General features: G+C 37.7%; 2 protein-coding genes and 1 long non-coding RNA gene across 6 annotated transcripts in view; 2 read left to right on the top strand and 1 right to left on the bottom strand.

Annotated features, from left to right (window-relative positions):
* Nucleotides 1-17489, bottom strand: part of LOC127384910 (uncharacterized) — a 48716-nt gene that overhangs the window by 4522 nt on the left and 26705 nt on the right. For both annotated transcript variants that reach the window (XR_007889534.1, XR_007889533.1), the window contains exon 2: nt 15687-15782. This is a non-coding gene — a long non-coding RNA (uncharacterized LOC127384910). The remainder of the gene's footprint in view (nt 1-15686; nt 15783-17489) is intronic.
* SORBS2 (sorbin and SH3 domain containing 2) overlaps nt 1-17489 on the top strand; it is a 220482-nt gene that overhangs the window by 197673 nt on the left and 5320 nt on the right. For 2 of the 3 annotated variants that reach the window (XM_051619980.1, XM_051619981.1), the window contains 5 exons: nt 1048-1094; nt 3216-3330; nt 3427-3555; nt 5278-5481; nt 16861-16910. In XM_051619980.1, coding sequence (XP_051475940.1) covers nt 1048-1094; nt 3216-3330; nt 3427-3555; nt 5278-5481; nt 16861-16910 — 545 coding nt within the window. Of the gene's footprint in view, nt 1-1047; nt 1095-3215; nt 3331-3426; nt 3556-5277; nt 5482-16133; nt 16152-16860; nt 16911-17489 lie in introns of all 3 variants that reach the window. The other variant, XM_051619979.1, reaches the window with a different exon arrangement.
* On the top strand, nt 7080-9655 carry LOC127384909 (uncharacterized). Its single transcript, XM_051619986.1, has 2 exons — nt 7080-8845; nt 8963-9655. Exons 1-2 carry the CDS (start codon nt 8590-8592, stop codon nt 9382-9384), a joined length of 678 nt encoding a protein of 225 aa, XP_051475946.1. The 5' UTR covers nt 7080-8589; the 3' UTR covers nt 9385-9655.

The following is a 17489-nucleotide window of genomic DNA, read 5'->3' as shown; positions in this document are numbered from 1 at the left end:
TTTGAAAGAGACTTGTAATGGAAAATGGTATTAGTATCACAACATGCAAGTTGACAGGATCCCTGTAATAACTTTAGAGACTTTTTTACTCTAGCAAAGACAGTGATGTAGATGTGCTAAATTTGCTAGCCTTTAGAGGACAAGAAGGGAGAGAATCCAGTGAGAGCATCTGGCCTGGAAGAAAGGCAAACACAGAACTTATAAGAGTCCCTTTTTATTCCTCTTACAAAGTAATGTGTACCCTATCATCACAAACAGTATCTCCCAGAAATAGTGTGATCAGCTCATTCTAGTCACTAGTATACCCTAGAGAGAGAGATTTCTGAAAATACAGCAATCTCATCTGCACAAGTGTTTGCTGAGAAAGACTGAATCCCTTTACCAAGTATCCTCACATAAAGTGCTAGTCACTTCTTGCACGTTCCTCTGAAGTACCAACTGCTGGTTACCCCTTAGAGGCAGGTACTAAATGAGTGAGGCTCTTGGGTTGGATCACAGTTTGTGTTTTCAGCACAGATTTGAAAAGAGTGAAAGAAAAGGTGTTAACTACAGAGGTGAGGAGAGGTAGGAATATTTTGCAGTTTTGTTTTCCAAATGATCTTGAGCTTACAGACAATTGGTGGTAGGACTTGATAAATGTATGAAAGGAATTATATGATGCAATGGCCTGTGATAGCAAGAGAGCTGTACAGGTGACTCAGGAGATCACTTCCAGCTCTGTGTTTCTCAGGCTTTCTTAAAACTATGAAAGTGATCATAGAAATGCCTAGAGATCTAGTTGCCTACAAACCACATTGGAATTTATTTTATTTTTACTATTGTAGTTTTCTTAAACAACATTTCAAAGAAGTCTGTATTAAAATGTAGCTGTGTCTCAAACACCTACCTGTCTTTAAAATGCTGTGTATTGGATTGCCTGTTACTGCAAAAACCACTGTCAGACTCACATTCTTTTCTTTTTGGATCTTAGTTACCTTCTTAAAAGCTGAAACATTTACCATCTAGTAATACTGCCTGAACGTATTAATGACTTTTCCTACTTTTCAGAAACTGCCAGCTCGAGCTGTATATGACTTTAAAGCTCAGACTTCTAAGTAAGTACTAGACTTTTGTTCATTTAACAATTCATAATTCAAGAAAACTCTTGCACTTGTGACATCTAATTGCTGTTCTAATTAGTTTCAACAGCAAATGTCATGGAAGCAGAGGACCCTGCTTGCTGTCACAGTAGTCTCTGCATTAGCAAAATGTGTGAGAAGTTATTTTGTAATATATGCCTTAAATTATAATATTCTCCATTGTATTTGTTTGAACATGAATGGCTGTGCATCTTCAGCCTTCTAAAGCATGAGTCCTAAGGGTCACCCATTCAATGCTCTTCGTTTATGGTGAATTTATTTAGGTTACACAAGGTAAAATGGTTAAAAAGCTGTCACAGATAATACGCTTATCAAAATTATTTATAAAGCTCCAGCATCTTCCTGTCCCTCTTAACAGACTCTCTGCAGGATGTGACAAGTCTCATACCAAGACAAACAACAGTGGTACATAAGAAAAACAAAATCAGGAAACACTGTTCTAGGATACAAGAGAGTCAGAGTAGAGTGTCTACATTTCTGTCCTGCTGTTCTGATGATCCAAGGCATTTAAAATATCTTTAGATATGGCCAAACATTGCCATTAGAATTACAATAGCTGTGTCCAGTAGAAAACTCACAATTTGAATTATCTGAACAGCAGGTTATCTCTTGAAAAACCAAATGGTTTATATAGCAAAGAACTCCCAGCCCACGATCTGAAAATGTTCTTAATCCCTTGACACACCTGCAGGATGGAAATCCATCCAGAGGGATCTGGAGAAGCAGGCCTGTGTGAACCTCATGAGGTGCAACAAAGCCAAGTACAAGGTCCTGCACCTGGGTCAAGGCAACCCTCAGTAACAGTACAGGTTGGTGGATGAAGGGATTGTGAGCAGACCTGCTGAGAAGGACCTTGGGGGTATGGGTGGATGAAAAGCTGGACATGAGCCAGCAATGTGTGCTCACTGCCCAAAAAGCCAACTGTATCCTGCGCTGCATCAAGAGAAGACTAGCCAGCAGTTAGAGAGGGGATCCTCCCCCACTACTCTGTCCTTGTGAGACCCCACCTCGAGTACAGTGTCGAGTTCTGAAGCCCTCAGCACAAGAACAACATGGGCCTGTTGGAGCAAGTCCAAAGGAGGGTCATAAAGATGAGAAGGGAACAGCTCCCCTGTGAAGACAGGCTGAGAGAGTTGGGGTTGTTCAGCCTGGAGCACAGAAGGCTCCAGAAAGCCCTTACAGAAGCCTTCCAGTACTTAAAGGGAGCCTACAAGAAATATGGTGACAAACCTTTTAGCTGGGTCTGATGTCGTAGGACAAGAGGTAATGATTTTAAGCTAAAAGAGGGTAGATTCAGACTAGATATAAGGAAGAAGTTTTTAAAATGGAGCTGATGAAACACTGGAACAGGTTTCCCAGAGAGGTAGTAGATGTCCCATCCCTGGAAATATTCAAGGTCAGGCTTATATGGGCTCTGAGCAACCTGATACAGTTGAAGATGTCCCTGCTCACTGCAGAGGGGGTTGGACTAGATGATTTTTAAAGGTCCCTTCCAAACTAAACTATTCCTTTATTTGGTATCCAAATTGAAGAATATCTCAGGCCACAACTATCAGAAATGGTGAGAACATAAGTGTTCACACTTCTGAACAGCTGCCTGGGAAGAAAAATGTGTAGAGGAGAAGCTTGCCAAGCTGTGCTGCTGTAAAAAGGTAGCAATAGGCTGGAGACACGGGATATATTCTATGGTTTTCCCTACTGATTTCATAAAGAATACCAATATCCCTCAGATGCTGCCATAAAAGCAGCATCTAAACAGGAAACATAAAAGACATTACACTGCATGCAGACTCTACACTAAGTGCTCTGGTAGTAACTAGAAATACCTCCTTGGAATCACAGTGTAAAACAAGCCTATACAGCATACAGATAATACCTGGGATTCATAAATGTGAGTAATTTCCTTTTATATGGTATAATCAACTGGTAAATGTACCACAGCTGTGACACTTTTTCTTCAAATGTTTAGTTGCTACATTCTGTTTCAATTCTGAACTGTAAAAATCTCAGAAACTAAGCAGGCAGAGGAGTTCAATGAGAAGTTGTAAACATCTGATCTAAATAAATTTGTTACAGAGAGCTGTCCTTTAAGAAAGGAGATACTGTCTATATCCTCAGGAAAATTGATCAAAACTGGTATGAGGGTGAGCACCATGGAAGAGTCGGAATATTCCCTATTTCGTATGTCGAGGTTTGTTCTCTGTTTTAATTCCTTGAATTACTTTGGGTGCCATGTCCACAAACTGTCTGGGAATGATGAAAATCTGTGGGTTTTATCTTTCCTTAGAAACTTTCTCCCCCAGAAAAAGCACAACCTGCCCGGCCACCTCCCCCTGCACAGATTGGAGAGATTGGAGAAGCTATTGCCAAATACAATTTCAGTGCAGACACAAATGTGGAGTTATCACTCAGAAAGGTACTGTTCAGATATTTATCAAAATAACGTGTCTAATGCTACACAGGATTTATATATAGGTAAATACTGTGCTTTGGTGCACTCTGCATTCAATATTTGCTATGCACAAGGCAGTTCAATGGTAGGAAACTACTAACATAACAGCTTATTGGTTTGCAGTCTTTCACAGCTACCTGCAAAGTGTTTAAACATATTGTGTGTGCAAACTGGATTGTGGTAGATTAGCATATGAAAACATCTGCTAACTGCCGATCTAAATTTCTAGTTTTAACTTCCATTTCCTTCTTTAACAACTTCTTGTTGCTGTCACAATTATCCTGGTAAGATTTTTCATACAGAAGAAATATTAAAATAGAAAAAATAGGAAAAAATAGGAAAAGAAGGCTTATTTTTCTGAATGTATTCCCAGTTCTTGCAAATATTTCATTTAATAACAACCTGCTTATTATAACATTTTCTTATTTTCCTATGCACTGCTTAGTGGTTATAGTTTATTGCACACAAACAAAATAAATGTTTTAGTTCTGAGATTTGTCAGACACTGGAATACTATCACTATACAAAAGCTTTATTATTGCAGAAATTCTATACTTAGTTGCAAGTAGTATGTACCTTTTATCCACAGGAAAGTTCTGCCTCTTGCTTTTTTTTAAGAATTAAGAGTTCATAGAAGTGCTTTAGTTTTCATTTGAAAAAAGGGAAAGGATACAGTTTTTTGATGGTGACCTAGAGCCCCAACCAGTATCACTGAAGGTAAAGGGGGGTGTTTTTCCCCCTCATTTGGGATTGGTAAATGTAAAAGAGGTCTAAAAAAATAAATAAATCTGGAATAGGAACTTGGAGTACAAGGGATTGGGAGCAGTTTGGTTATTTATTTTTTAAATTCTCTTTTGTACTTATTGTGGTGGTCATAGTCTTGACAGCCCAGTTTTTGTTTTTAAAAGCTAACTTTCAGTGGTTTTTTGCTCCATCCCACTAAAGATAATTTTATAGTACTCCACAAACAAAATTACAGAAATCCAAGAGAACACAAAACTAACAGGGAAGGATTTATTACAAAAAGACACATAGTAAAAAGCACATTATGTAAAACAAAGGAGGGTAGCTTGTTAAGTTTCACTACAAAGCAAAGTTTTAACAGAAAGTTGGTATTTTCCATTTCAGTTGCTAAGCTCTCTAAAAACAGTAAGTTGTCCACTGCCCATTTTTTTACACAGGAAAAGCATTTCTCTCCCTTATCTTTTCCATTAAATATTTTTTTTTAACTTTCTACTTCTACTTATTCCAGTTTTACCGGTAACAAAGCACTTGTCTGGATTTAATTGTCGAACTTCTACAACTTTTAAGGAAAAATGGGCTTATTGGTCACTATTGTATATTACAATTAGGGTGTTAGCTAGTACTTTGGCCAACAATTAAAACAGGGTCTGTTCCAAAGAAAAGTTTAAATGTTAATCCTCCAACCAAGAGTAGGAGGACTACATGAGATTTCAGTCTGATAAAAATAATAGTATATGCAGTCCATAACTCATCCCCCATTTTGCTGGACTGGTAGTTGTATACATGGTATGTGAGGAGAAATGTTGAAATGGAGATGATGATGATTCTTAAGACTGATGGGAAGCAGCACTGAAGAAAAAACTGTGTTAAAATAAGACCTGCTATTAAAAAACTTGACTTACAATATGCCTGCTGATAACTCACTTTCATAATGCATTTCAGGGAGACAGAGTAATTCTTCTTAAACGAGTGGATCAAAACTGGTATGAAGGTAAAATACCTGGAACCAACAGACAAGGCATCTTCCCTGTTTCCTATGTAGAAGTCATCAAAAAGAATGCATCAAAAAGTGTCGATGACTACCCTGACCCTCCAATACCCCAAAGCTATTCTAGTGACAGAATACACCACTTAAGTTCAACTAAGGTAAGCATTTCTTTTCTTTCCTTTCACCCCTAGAGTGGGTTTAGGACTCATAAGTTTTTTTGTTAACATAAGATAATACAAGATTCATGCATTAAGTACACTACATTTTCTTTCCTGCATAGGTAGAATTGCATTTATAACTTGTTACTGAAGTATTTTTATGTGTCTTACATTCTGCCAGAATTTTTGATCTTTTCTTCATAGGCTATTATTGAGAGTAGGGTCAGGCAAAATTTGGGCAGAATAATAAGCCAACAGAAGAATCTTGGTCAGAATTTGAGCATTAACGATATACGTCTAGAAGATTTTTCATACTGCAGTGTGAAGACAATCCCAACAGCATGCAAAGGGCAAGAAAGGGCAGTTTGTGTGGGGACACAGCTTGCCAAGCCCAGTTCTGTGCCTTTCAAAGTAAAGAACATCTAATGATTCTTTACTGTAACCTTCCTTCTTTTGCCATTGACATTGTTGAAGGAGGCTGCTGGTACGACAGAGGTTCTTTGGAGTGGTATGGCAAAAGTCACAGTATTGTTTCTTTTAGTAGTAAGACAAATCTCATCACATTGTCAATGAGCTTGGATTCAGACCTTTATAGCTGTAACTTCTCACACCATGTATGTGTTGTAGGCTCTGAATTCTTTTCCTTCCTAGTCTACATAACCAGCACAAATCATACTGCACTGTGCTGCAAAAAGATTCCTGTATTCCAATTTATTATTCGCTCATGAGATTTCACAGTCACCCAAGAAGGAAACATAGCGTCTTTGGCAGTGTTAGAAACCAAGAAAGTGGTTATCAAAAAAGTGATAAGCATTCATGTATTTTCAATGCTGGAGATGGAAACTTTTCTAAACCTTCCGCTTTACCTGTGTTTATCTCTTCAGTATCGCCAATCAGTTTTGTGTGTAATTAGACTTCTTATCCAGCTATTAATTTCTATTTCTTTCAGTTGTTTTTGCCCTCTTTTCTACTTTAATACACTTGCATTTTGGTGCTCATTTAGATTCTTCAACTTTGAGACAAATTCCACATTTATTTGCAGCTTTGGGGACAGCTAGGAAAAGATGTCATTGATAGACAACAGTAGCCTCTGAAAATACTGCTTATGACTAAACAACTTTAGTTGGCTTTGGACAGTTGTGAGAAAAGGTCTAGTCTTTTTTTCCAGAATGTCTCACAACAGAGAATTAGCTCCTCTGTTTTCCATTCCAGCAAAATTGTTGAACTGAAGTAGCATTAAATTCTGTAGCTGCAGACTGAGGTATTTAATATAAAGCAACTTCGGTGCTCAGTGCTACAGAGCTGTCTCTCTTTAGTTGCAGATGCCTTTCTCCCCATTCTTGATGAAGCAGGCTTGTCTCTAAGGCATCCTGCAGCTAAAGCTGATGTTTATGTAACCCCCTATAGCCCTTGTTGAGCATAGAAGATGCTTCAGATCATGTACATTCAAATTACAAAACTGCCCTGCCACTATTACTAAGTTATTATTAAACTAGTTTTGTAGAGAAGGAAATTGGAAGAAGTCTTCTTTGTAACATGAAACTTTTGCAATCATCTGGTACCAGCACAAGTCAAAAAAAAAAAAAAAAAAAAAAAAAAAAAAAAAAAGAGCCTCTACTGGCACTCTTTAACAGACATCGTGTTCCTGAGAGAAGGACATTAGCAGTCCTGAAGGTGTTCCAGAGTTTACCACAATTACTGATACCACTTTCCCTCTTCCTTTGGAGTTTTTTAGCATGTATTACCTGTTGCTAGAGCAATTGTATTAAACGTCTCTGGCCTAACTGCAAAAAAACAGTAACAGTAATAAAGTAACAACACAAGACAGGAGAAAGCTTTGCTGTACATCTATCCTTTTAGCTGTTTTGCAGCCTGTAGCCACAGGAAACTAAAAATGCCAATGATGCCTTCTCAGCAATATTCTTGACCTTAAAGCCACAGGTTAGAGGCCCTTGTTCAAGGGGAAAGATGAGGGAAAGGTTGAGTACTGCTTGCAACAGCCTGGCTCTGTTTTAGCAGACTGCATTTTATCAGTCTGTTTACTTCGGTACAGAAGATTCTGTAACAGAAGTTTGTCTAACTATGAAAGGCAGCTTTTTGCCTCAAGAAAACTTAAGCAGAAGGTAAGCTAGCTTCCTATTTTGTCACATTAAGTTAGACTTTTGAAATTACTTTTCTAATCTAGAGTAATACTTAACGTCTAAAGTAGTCCAGATAACTTTGATCCAGAACAATTAGATACATATCTTTCTAACAATGAAATCAAAATCTTTTTCATTCAGTTTTGATTTTGAGGATTAATAGTAACAAAAATGCATTTTCAGTATTTACTGAAGCAATGGATATCTACTGATGCTGTGTACGTATGACTCACCAGTCTCTCATTCTTACAAAAGGACGTTTCTTTTACCAGAAGGATACTTCAATCAATATTATATAATGGTACTCAAAATAGACGGCTGTGTACTGTGCTGTCACTCCTCTAAAAGCATTGTTGACTGCCTACTTTTCAAAACTGTTGATGTCATTTTGAACTAATAGGGTTACTTTTTGACAAAAATGCACTCTGTAGCTGCTCATGCCTTAATAAAAGTATGCAATGTATTAAAGATGTTTCTTAAGCATTTAATCAAAAGTAATAAGAAAAAGTAGAAGTAGTAATATTTGGATAACTAGAAATCACCTCAGTTGTTACAGTTTAAGAGAAATACTTAATGACACTGAAGTGTACTTCTGAAAATACTATTCTCAAAATAACAGTAATGGTTCAGGGAAAATTACATCAATATTAATTGTATGATTTAATAACCTGTGACAGGCACACTAACTGAAAGCCATAAGTCACATAACTTTAGCAGATCATATGCAGGTCATCTTCATGAATGCAATGATTCAGATCTGTCTTGATGTTTGACATTTAAGCCCCAAGCCAGAACCTGATACGGTTTCATTTTTCAAATGTCTTTCCTGCTGTTCTGATTCATGTAGTAGTGATTTCAGACACCCATGCTCTTTAAATGGTACCCCGTAATCCAGATCATAGCACAGACATTTTTCTTTTCTAGTCTACTCATATCCTAGTCCTCTGTCATGCTTATTTAAATTCCCATGCTTTTCTTATTTTTGAAGTTGCCTTCCCAAGCACTGTCCCCACTTTCCAGACACCTTTCCTCCTCTTGGTCACCTACTGATCAAAAGATTCTCCAGACTGCCACTAGTGACTGGTTTTCAAGGACTGTTGGTTCTTCACCTTCAAGCATGTGCATCATACCCCCTCCACCATTTCCAGACAGTTTTCTTTGCGACTTGGAAGAACTCAATTCTTTGGCATTAACAACATCCCAATCTGTAGCCATATCCCCAGGTAACAGCATTCACAAAGTTAAGGATGATCGCTTAATTCCAAATACAGAGGTCTCTCTCAGCTCTCCTACAGCTGATCCTCTGCCCTTTTTTGTATCTACCTCTGTCTCACCTTCAGCCACCTCATCTCATGACATAGCATATAAGCATACCAGCAACAATAACAAAGCAGGAAAAGAAAAAGACCTGAGATGTATACTTGACTCTTCAGTTATCAAAGTGCCTCGAGACTTGTCAGATACTACAAGAGAACATGAACAGGTTGGCACTATCTGTAACATCCCTTCACCATATGAAGGTGGCTCCATCTCTAGAGTGCTAGCTGAAACTGCTGAAAGCAAAGAGGAAAACTGTGCTGCAGTTCTGTCAGTTAATACAGATGATCAGTCAAAGCCTCAAGAATCAGACTTCTACAATGGAGCGCAAGACACAACAGAAGAACTGACAAGACTCTATATAGAGGAGGATCTGGGACATGACAATTTAGAATTCTCAATAGCAAGTGGAGGTGACTCCATGGTATGTTATGAATATGAATGACTCCATGATGTTATGATACACTTCACCAAATAATGATAAGGTATTTTAATTTCTGAAAAAAAAAAAAAAAGTTTCTGTGCTCAAATAGCTTACTCAGTATAATTATTCTCTGCCTTTTCTTGTACTTATATTTTTGTGTTGTGCATAGGGACAGTTTTATACTATTGCATTGGATAAAAAATTTCAATGTTAGGGGATAGTCCCTTCTCAGAAGCAGCTGTATACACCACTGTAAATTCAGTGGTGTATCAGTTCTACTGGTCCTTCCTCTTCTGGCCTTGTTAGCTGCCATCAGGCTTCTGATGTGAAAAGCCAGTGAACCATTTTCCTCACTGTCCCTGTCACATGCCCCTTTTGAGCCAGAGGCCCCAGCAAGCAAATGCTATCAACAGCCTTCAGAGAGGAGGGACATGCCTTCTGTAGAGACTCAGCTGTTGGTACTTCACACGTGTCTTCACCAGCTGATATATTTATAGCAGACTGTGTTACGAGAATGTGACTAATAATAACAGATCAGATTCTGTTTGGCAGTTAAACAAATGCTTCCCCCCTAAGCCCTCCCCAGTTCCTCTTTGGGACAGTACAACACTGAACTATCCCAGATGTCTGCTAGCCATTAAATGCCACAATATTGCTAGACAGTTTGTTTGGTTTCTAGGCAAAGTTTTAGAACAGATTTTTCTGTCCAGCATTTATTTCAAAAGACTGTTCAGGCAGTTGCTTTGGCTGTCACATGTAAACATGCAACTCAGATACTTAGGACAATATGTATTAGGCCAAATGTAAAACTATTTAATTTGCAAAATTTTGCAGGCTGACTCTGTCCTTACTTGACCTGAAAAACACTGGAGAAAAGAGTTAGAAATAGAGGGGAAATCAACTGTCTCAGATAGCAACTTTTTTTGATTTCTGAGGGAAGAATTTTCTTCCAGAATAGTGGAATTACAAATAGTAAAATCAGCATCACATTTCTGACTGTTCAGGTTAGTTACATGACTCCTTATTCAGTATTTTATGTCCTTTCCAGCTGGTTTTATAGCACTATGACTTCTCATGTCTCTTAAACACTTAAGCCAGCTCTGTTTTCTATGGGAACATCAGGAGATTCTGATCCTCCCACCTTTCTTCTAATCTTCCATTTCACTCTGTCAAGGCACGAACTTTTCACTCTGTTCCTACAACATCCTTGTCTACTGCTTCCCTCTCACCTTTTCACCTTCCTAAACTCTTGCATCAGCAGAAGAATGACTCACCAAAGATAAAGGTAACTTCACCTCTTAAGTATGGATTGTTGCAAATCTTCATGTTTATTAAATGACTGCAAGGCTAACACTGAGTTTGATCTTTTCAGACTTATTGCTTCCTTTACTAATATTAAATAACATAGCACATGGAGTATTAAGATAGGCCTTCAAATGAAACACAAGGTAAAACTATAACCATTAGGATACAATGAAATAGCTCCAAGAAGATACCAATAACAGGAAAGCAGAAAGCCTTCAACTCCATTTCAAGTCCATATCAGGACTTCATTAACTCTTCTTTAAATGACAGAAACAGACAAACACACGTTCAAGTACATAGAAATAAGACCCATTTGTATTTTAAAAGTATTTTCAGTTTCAGTTCAAGGCCTGGAAGAGCAGTCATAAATTTCACAATAAGGCATCACTACAGAGGGTCATGTTCTAAATACCAGTTCTGTTATTCAGGGGTTGGACAAAGATTATTCCCTTTCCAAGACTACACTTTGTGTCAGCATTCCAGCTCTGTGGCAGAAAAATGAAATCTGAAAACCTAATGCTCTAGACAGACAAAGTCAATTCCCAGTGCAGTTTAGACCCAAAGTAAATTTCCAGTGCTGACTTCCATTTGCTTAAGAAAAGGAGAAAAAGTCACATAAATGTGTGACAAAATGTCCTAGAAAAAGTGATCATTACATCTACAGCAAAAAAAAACCCAGGCTTTTTTTTTTTTTTTTTTAATCTACCATGTCTTAGTTTGTGCTCATGGAAAACCCAGACATAGTGGACTTGGAGAATTCTCAAGGTCCACCAAATCTGTTTCTTTTCTGAAGTAGGGAAAAGACATAAGGGTTCTTTCAGAGGCATGAATCCACCACAGGTTTAGGTATGTCTTATCTCAAAGAAAGGGTAAAACACAGCATCGCCTTTATTTCTGCAACTTTGCATAATTTATCAGTTGTGGATTGCTTTTCACGGCTACTTTTTGCTTAGCCTGACAAATTCCTCATCTACACTGAAATTCTTCTTTAGATTACCCTGATATTCCTTGCTCTTGTTTGAGCAAGGCATGCTAATCCCAGCTGAAAATAGATAGAAGTAATGTCTGTTTTGAGAGTTAAAAGATCTGTGCCTGGAAACCTCCTAAACCAGTGTCCTGCTCTTCACTGGGCATGGCAGGAAGCAAGACACCAAGTAAACAGAGGTGATGTCTCCACCTGACAGACCTAACAGCCTCAGTACTGGGAAGAACTAGAGGTTTAGTGACTGTCACAGAGTTCTAGCGCTTACTTATTGTTTTCGAACAATTTCAAAACTGTGTAATTTTTTAAGTCTAAGTAACAGGTTCCTTTATAAGCTTAATCAGTATTGACTTACCTATTTGAAAACTGTTGAAATTATTAGATACAGTCTTAGTAATGACAGACTTTTTGCACAAAATTTCCAAAAATAAGATAAAGATTTATTTCCTCCCAAGGATAAGCAAATGTTTTTCAGCTGTCAACACTGACTACATTGCCAGGATAGAGTTACATTAAAATAAGTGTAGCTGGCTTTTGGCTGTCATCATTTGTTGCTACTTAGTCTACAGGCTGGACATGAGAAGGAAGAACATTTCCTATCTTTTCTTCATGTATATTGTCCATTATTAAAGTCTCCTCTCAACTGCTACAGCAGAAAGAACATGAGACATTTCCAGGACTCAAATATCACAAGTGAAGTTCTTCAGAGAGTTCTTGAAATTGTATATCAATACTTTGGTAATTTTTGTTGATGTAAAAATACATACATATATGTGCGTGTATGTATATTTGGAACGTGGTTCAAATCTGAAGCATGACCAGGAATTTGGGCAGTAAAATACAAGAAGCAATGGATGGGAAGTAACACTTTGCTCCATGTTGTTGGGAGGGATGTGTCCTCCAAAGGAAGAACTCTGAAGACACTTCCCAAGGAGAAATGCCTTTTTGTTTGTTTGTTATTCACCCTCTCAGCTCCTAAAAGGGGGATGTTCTTCATTCTTACTACACTCTACAATCACATATACCAAAGGAAAGGTTTCCATGTCAGCACTCCTCTCACATGCCCCTGCCCCTGAGAATTCACATTTGCGGCACACCCTCCCCAGAGAGCTGAATTCTGACAAATATTTAGCTGATTTATACTGACGTTAAGAAAAGAATGATTTTTCCTTGCAGGACCACCCATCAAGTGTTTACTTGCTTTCTAAATGCAAATTTAAGGTCTGTGTTCTGTTTAACAGTAAGGAATTGCAACATTTGTCATTTGTATTTCTAAGATGGTATTTCTGCTCTGTGCTGTTAAGCTTTTCTATATTATTAACTGAGCTACTTCAGTGGCTAAGCTTGCAATAACTGTTCTTACTCCAACTGCATACACTGTGCATTATTAATCTTTTAAATGTAACATGAAAGAGCATGTGCCAGAGCAGCAAACCCTTGGAAAAATGATACAATGGCAGCTATGAAAATACAGTATACTAATAGTAATAACTAAAAGCAATTGCATTATAGGTGCAAATAAGGGTATCAACAAAAGCATGTCCAGTTTGCATGTATGAATGAAGCAACAAAAACCCCATGATGCTTCATTCTTAAACTCTCACTTGACACAGTTTTTTGGTTTTTTCAGGCTAATTTAAAAAGAGAGATATTTGTTATGGGTAAGCCTCCTCGTAGCCCAGTGATGACTAAGAGATCCTGCAGCTCACCTGTCAGAGGTCACAGCTATTCACACAGGGTATGGTACTGGATGCCCTGTGTGCAATAATAACATTTCCATGGAAAAGGAGCTCAGTGTCTAGTCTTTCAGTATTTTGCTTTTGCCCAAGTGTCTCAGCACTATCAGTGTGCTGTGTATTCCTCCTGTTGTGATTCTGTGCCATGTCTGAGTAAAGCCAGCAGGTCTCTGTGTGCCAAAACATATTTTATAAATTCATTAGTGTATTGTGTATCTGCAGTATTTCATAGTATTTCCAGTGCTACAAGATCTAAGAGATCAAAGTTCTTTATCTTTAGTCTGTGTTTTCCTAAATAGCTCATCTGTTTAAAACCATTCAACACTATCCTCTTTATCCAAGCATTGTTATTCCAGACTGTCATACTCTTTAGCCTCTCCCTTCATATCTGCAGTATAACAGTAACATAACTGTAACAATTTTACCTAGCCAGAAAATCAGATTGTTTAGCATTTGCATGTGTTTTACTCAAAAATGTGATGTAAATTAAGGGGGGGAAAAAAAAAGAAAAAAAAAAAGAAAAAACAAAAACAAAACCACCTAAACTATATAAGAATTTATGGGTTATATTTTATTTTCAGTTTAGGACTTAATTATTCTTTGCATTGGTTTCTTAATATTTTATTATGGGATTAACTGTTTTTCGTGCTGTTGCTCCTGATTTTAGGTTATCATCTTTCTAGTGGCTCGCTTTTTAAAATTTGAATTTTAATTTAAGATATGGAGGTTTGTGTAGCTTTTCAGTTTTGCCTTTCTGGCAGGTCTCTGTTAGCTACCAGATATGAGGGACAGTGCTTTCTTTATGTCTCTGAAAAGAGACAATTCAATTATAGGAAGGCCAGGATTCTTGTAGTAGCAGATCAACACCATTCCAAAGGAAGTCAAACTGGGCATAAGATCCATAAAAAAGAGATTAAGCCCTATTCCAGTTTTGCATGTTACTCCAAATGAATGGCATGTAATCAATATATTAAGAGGACTGTATTGGTCAATGTCTAGTGCATTTATGTCTTTAATTCCACAACCACAAGAGCAGAAATTGTATACCTAATTTGCATCTTCAGCACTATAAAGAACTATTATATGCAAGTGCATATCAATCATGCATAAAAATCAGCTGTACAGCTGGGACCATGGACTTGACTGCACACTTTTTAATGTGGTGGTTTTTTTATCTGGCCCTATATTTTTTTCCCCAAGGAACAGAATAATGTAGTGAACTGAGCCCTGGTTGGAAATTAGAAACCCTAAGCACCAAGAGCTATCCATAGGTTGATGCATTTTGTGATATCTCTTGAGCACAATTAGCCAGACCTTGCAACAGTCCTCTTTCTAGCCAAAGCTCTGTATATGGGAATGAGAGTTTAGGGAAAGAAAACAGTAAGAAAGCCTGTTGTCAGCTAGGATGCTATTGAAGAATGCATTTGGACAGACAGCGAGCTCCAAGGTCTCCCTGTTCAGACATAGCACAGATCACTTCACCCTAGTTTTCCCAGATCCCAATTCCGTCAGTTTTCTCAGTAGCAATAACAGAGCTGAAAATGTTCACTCACCTCAATTTTCTATCATCTGTTTCTACAGTAGTTAACTAGCAATGTAACATTTTAAAGCACTGAGTACAGAAGACAGTACTGACCTACCAAATTTCTTCCTGGCTTGGTATATGTTCAAAGCATTAAACCATTTGTACTATTGTTTAAGACACTGACTTTTCTTGTTTGCAAGAAAAATTCTTAACCTCAGTTGAGTTCCCTTGCATCTCTGACTATCTGTGGCATTCAGCTCAATGGCAGACCTGATGAAAGATTAGCAGAGAATAAAGTCAGATTCTCATCTGAGTACCAAGCAATCTGCCCAGGGGAGTACTCTCTCTTCTTGCTTGACAGAGCCAACTGTTGAAAGGAGTTTCTGAGAACTGAATTGTCTAAGTTGCAGTCTTTATTGCTGGATTCTTCAGAAAAAGCTACCTGTCTTTCCTGTACACTGCCAGAGGAGAATTCAATGAGGGAGACAAGACAGTCAGAGAGTATTAAAAAAAAAACAAACACCTGTTTTTGGACTTTCCCACCTAGCTGTCATTAATGTGAATAAAGGTTCTGTAATCTGCCCACCTGCATCTTTAGGCACCTTTTAAAAATTATATTCTACAGACTGTAAAAATGAGGGGAGAATGTTTACCATATTTTCTGCATGTACACACAGAAACATGATGAGAAGAAATTTAACAACTTCAAGTTCATCAGGAGATGTTGAGGGGTAGGGAAGAAAAAAAAAAGTGCCTTTTAATGTTCAATTGGTACCTTGAAGTTGTGGATTGTTTACCACAGCCTTCTCTAATGGAAGACACTGTCATCTTCAAGAATAAACTGAAGCAAGATGAACCGAAGTAGTCAAACCTGGGAAAGAGAGAACCATGAAGCAGTAAGACAAATGCCATGGGTTCAAGATCAGGTTGCAGTTTACTCAGATCATGAAAGAAAGTGCTATGAGCTGTGTTTGATAGCCACACTCCCAAAACAGACAAGGTTCCCAGACTTGTATCAGACTGTCAGTCTCTACAGCATGACCATGGGGCATCCTCAGTCAACAGAGGATATGATCTCTGCTCACATCAAGAGCTCTCCCAGGCAGCTGCTTCTGTGCTTTTTCTGGCCCCAGACAGATTCTAACTGGTAGAAGTCAGTATATTTCTAAGCAGGATATGGTTAGTGTGGGAAGTTAATATTTTTTATTTCCATTGTGTCCAGATTTATTGGATGTTAGTGGTGAGTAATGGCTGCATTAAGAAAGTAGTTCCTTTCATGAAGCTTTGCACTGGAAATACAAATTACTTTTTCCTTTGAAGTAAAAGTGTTAATTGTTGTTTTCACACAATTACATGCATTCTATGAATTTTTTTTTCTGCTTCTTGCTTCTCAATAGCCTGCATGGTTTTGTGCTTCCCCTTGAGATGAAACAGAATTCATTAAAGCAAAGCATGTTATGGCTGCCAAGTTAGCACTGTGTGTGTGTGTATGTAAATGGTATGCTGTTCATCTATGAATATTCTAATTTCTGCCATTATGCACAGGAGATCTTATCTCTGCTTATCTGAAAATATATTTTATCCAAGGAATGTATAATGTTCATCAGGTGCACCTGATTTTTCTAACGCTATTTCTGTTTCACAGTGAAGAGGCAGCAGGGTTCTATTCCAGCTTTCTTCTACACTATACATAGAACGGACTGTTGATATAGTTCAGGGGTTTTTTGCTTTCATTATGTCCTCAAAAAATCAGATCTTTAAACCTGCCAAGATTCTGTTGCTTGCCACTTCTCTTAAGAAGTTATTGTGAGTTAGAATGGGGGCAGGAGGGGTGTTATTTTCTGCAAGGCAGAATATGAACTCTCAAGCAACTATCTATCATGCCCCTATACTACTATTTGGACAGTAGATTCTAAATCTTTATTACATTTCAAATCATTTCATTTCAGCCACAGCGCCCTGTCCTTGCTCATGAAAACATACACAGTGGGGGGGAACCGTAAGTATGCTTCTTGTCTACTAAACTAACACTTAACACTTCAGTAATAGCCAGCACATCGTCAAATAATTTGTTAACCTGCAAAGTACAACTATGAAGAGATTTCAGAAATTTCCAGAGAAGTGCATGATGTAGGAAGATATCCAAGAAGGTGCCAGAAGGCAAAGTTTTACTTGTTTAATTCACATCAAACTCAGACAGATGTGCCAACTTACAGTTCTCCATCATTTATACTTAAAAGGGATATTTTGTAAAAAATAAAGTTTGAGACTTGTATTTTCTCCATTACTACATCTCAGCAGAATGCCAATTAAAGATTTGTCATTGGCTCAAGTCATCTGTTTTACTGACTCCACACAAATTATTCAGAAACAGGTGTGAACAGAGATTAAAAAAATAACTTGATAATGTTGATCACAGGAACATAGGCTCACACTCTTTGGTGTAATTTACATGTGCAATTAAAAAAATTAGATACAAGAAACCCTTTCTAAAATCTGGAGAAGAACCTAGATCTCAAGGCTTATTTTCACAAACAATGGAACCTGGGATAAACCATGTAAGGCTGTTTCACTGCTG

Source organism: Apus apus, chromosome 4 (genome assembly GCF_020740795.1).
Source record: "Apus apus isolate bApuApu2 chromosome 4, bApuApu2.pri.cur, whole genome shotgun sequence".
Lineage (NCBI taxonomy): Eukaryota > Metazoa > Chordata > Aves > Apodiformes > Apodidae > Apus > Apus apus.
Note: the sequence above shows the minus strand (reverse complement) of the source record. Positions and strands in the feature narration are given on the sequence as shown.

What these genes read in the sequence shown, in the direction of transcription:
- LOC127384909 (XM_051619986.1), top strand. Translation starts at nt 8,590, where the DNA reads ATGCTTTTCTTATTTTTGAAGTTGCCTTCCCAAGCACTGTCCCCACTT. An exon ending in ATCTGTAGCCATATCCCCAG is followed by an intron (nt 8,846 to 8,962) that starts GTAACAGCATTC and finishes TCTCACCTTCAG; the next exon opens with CCACCTCATCTCATGACATA.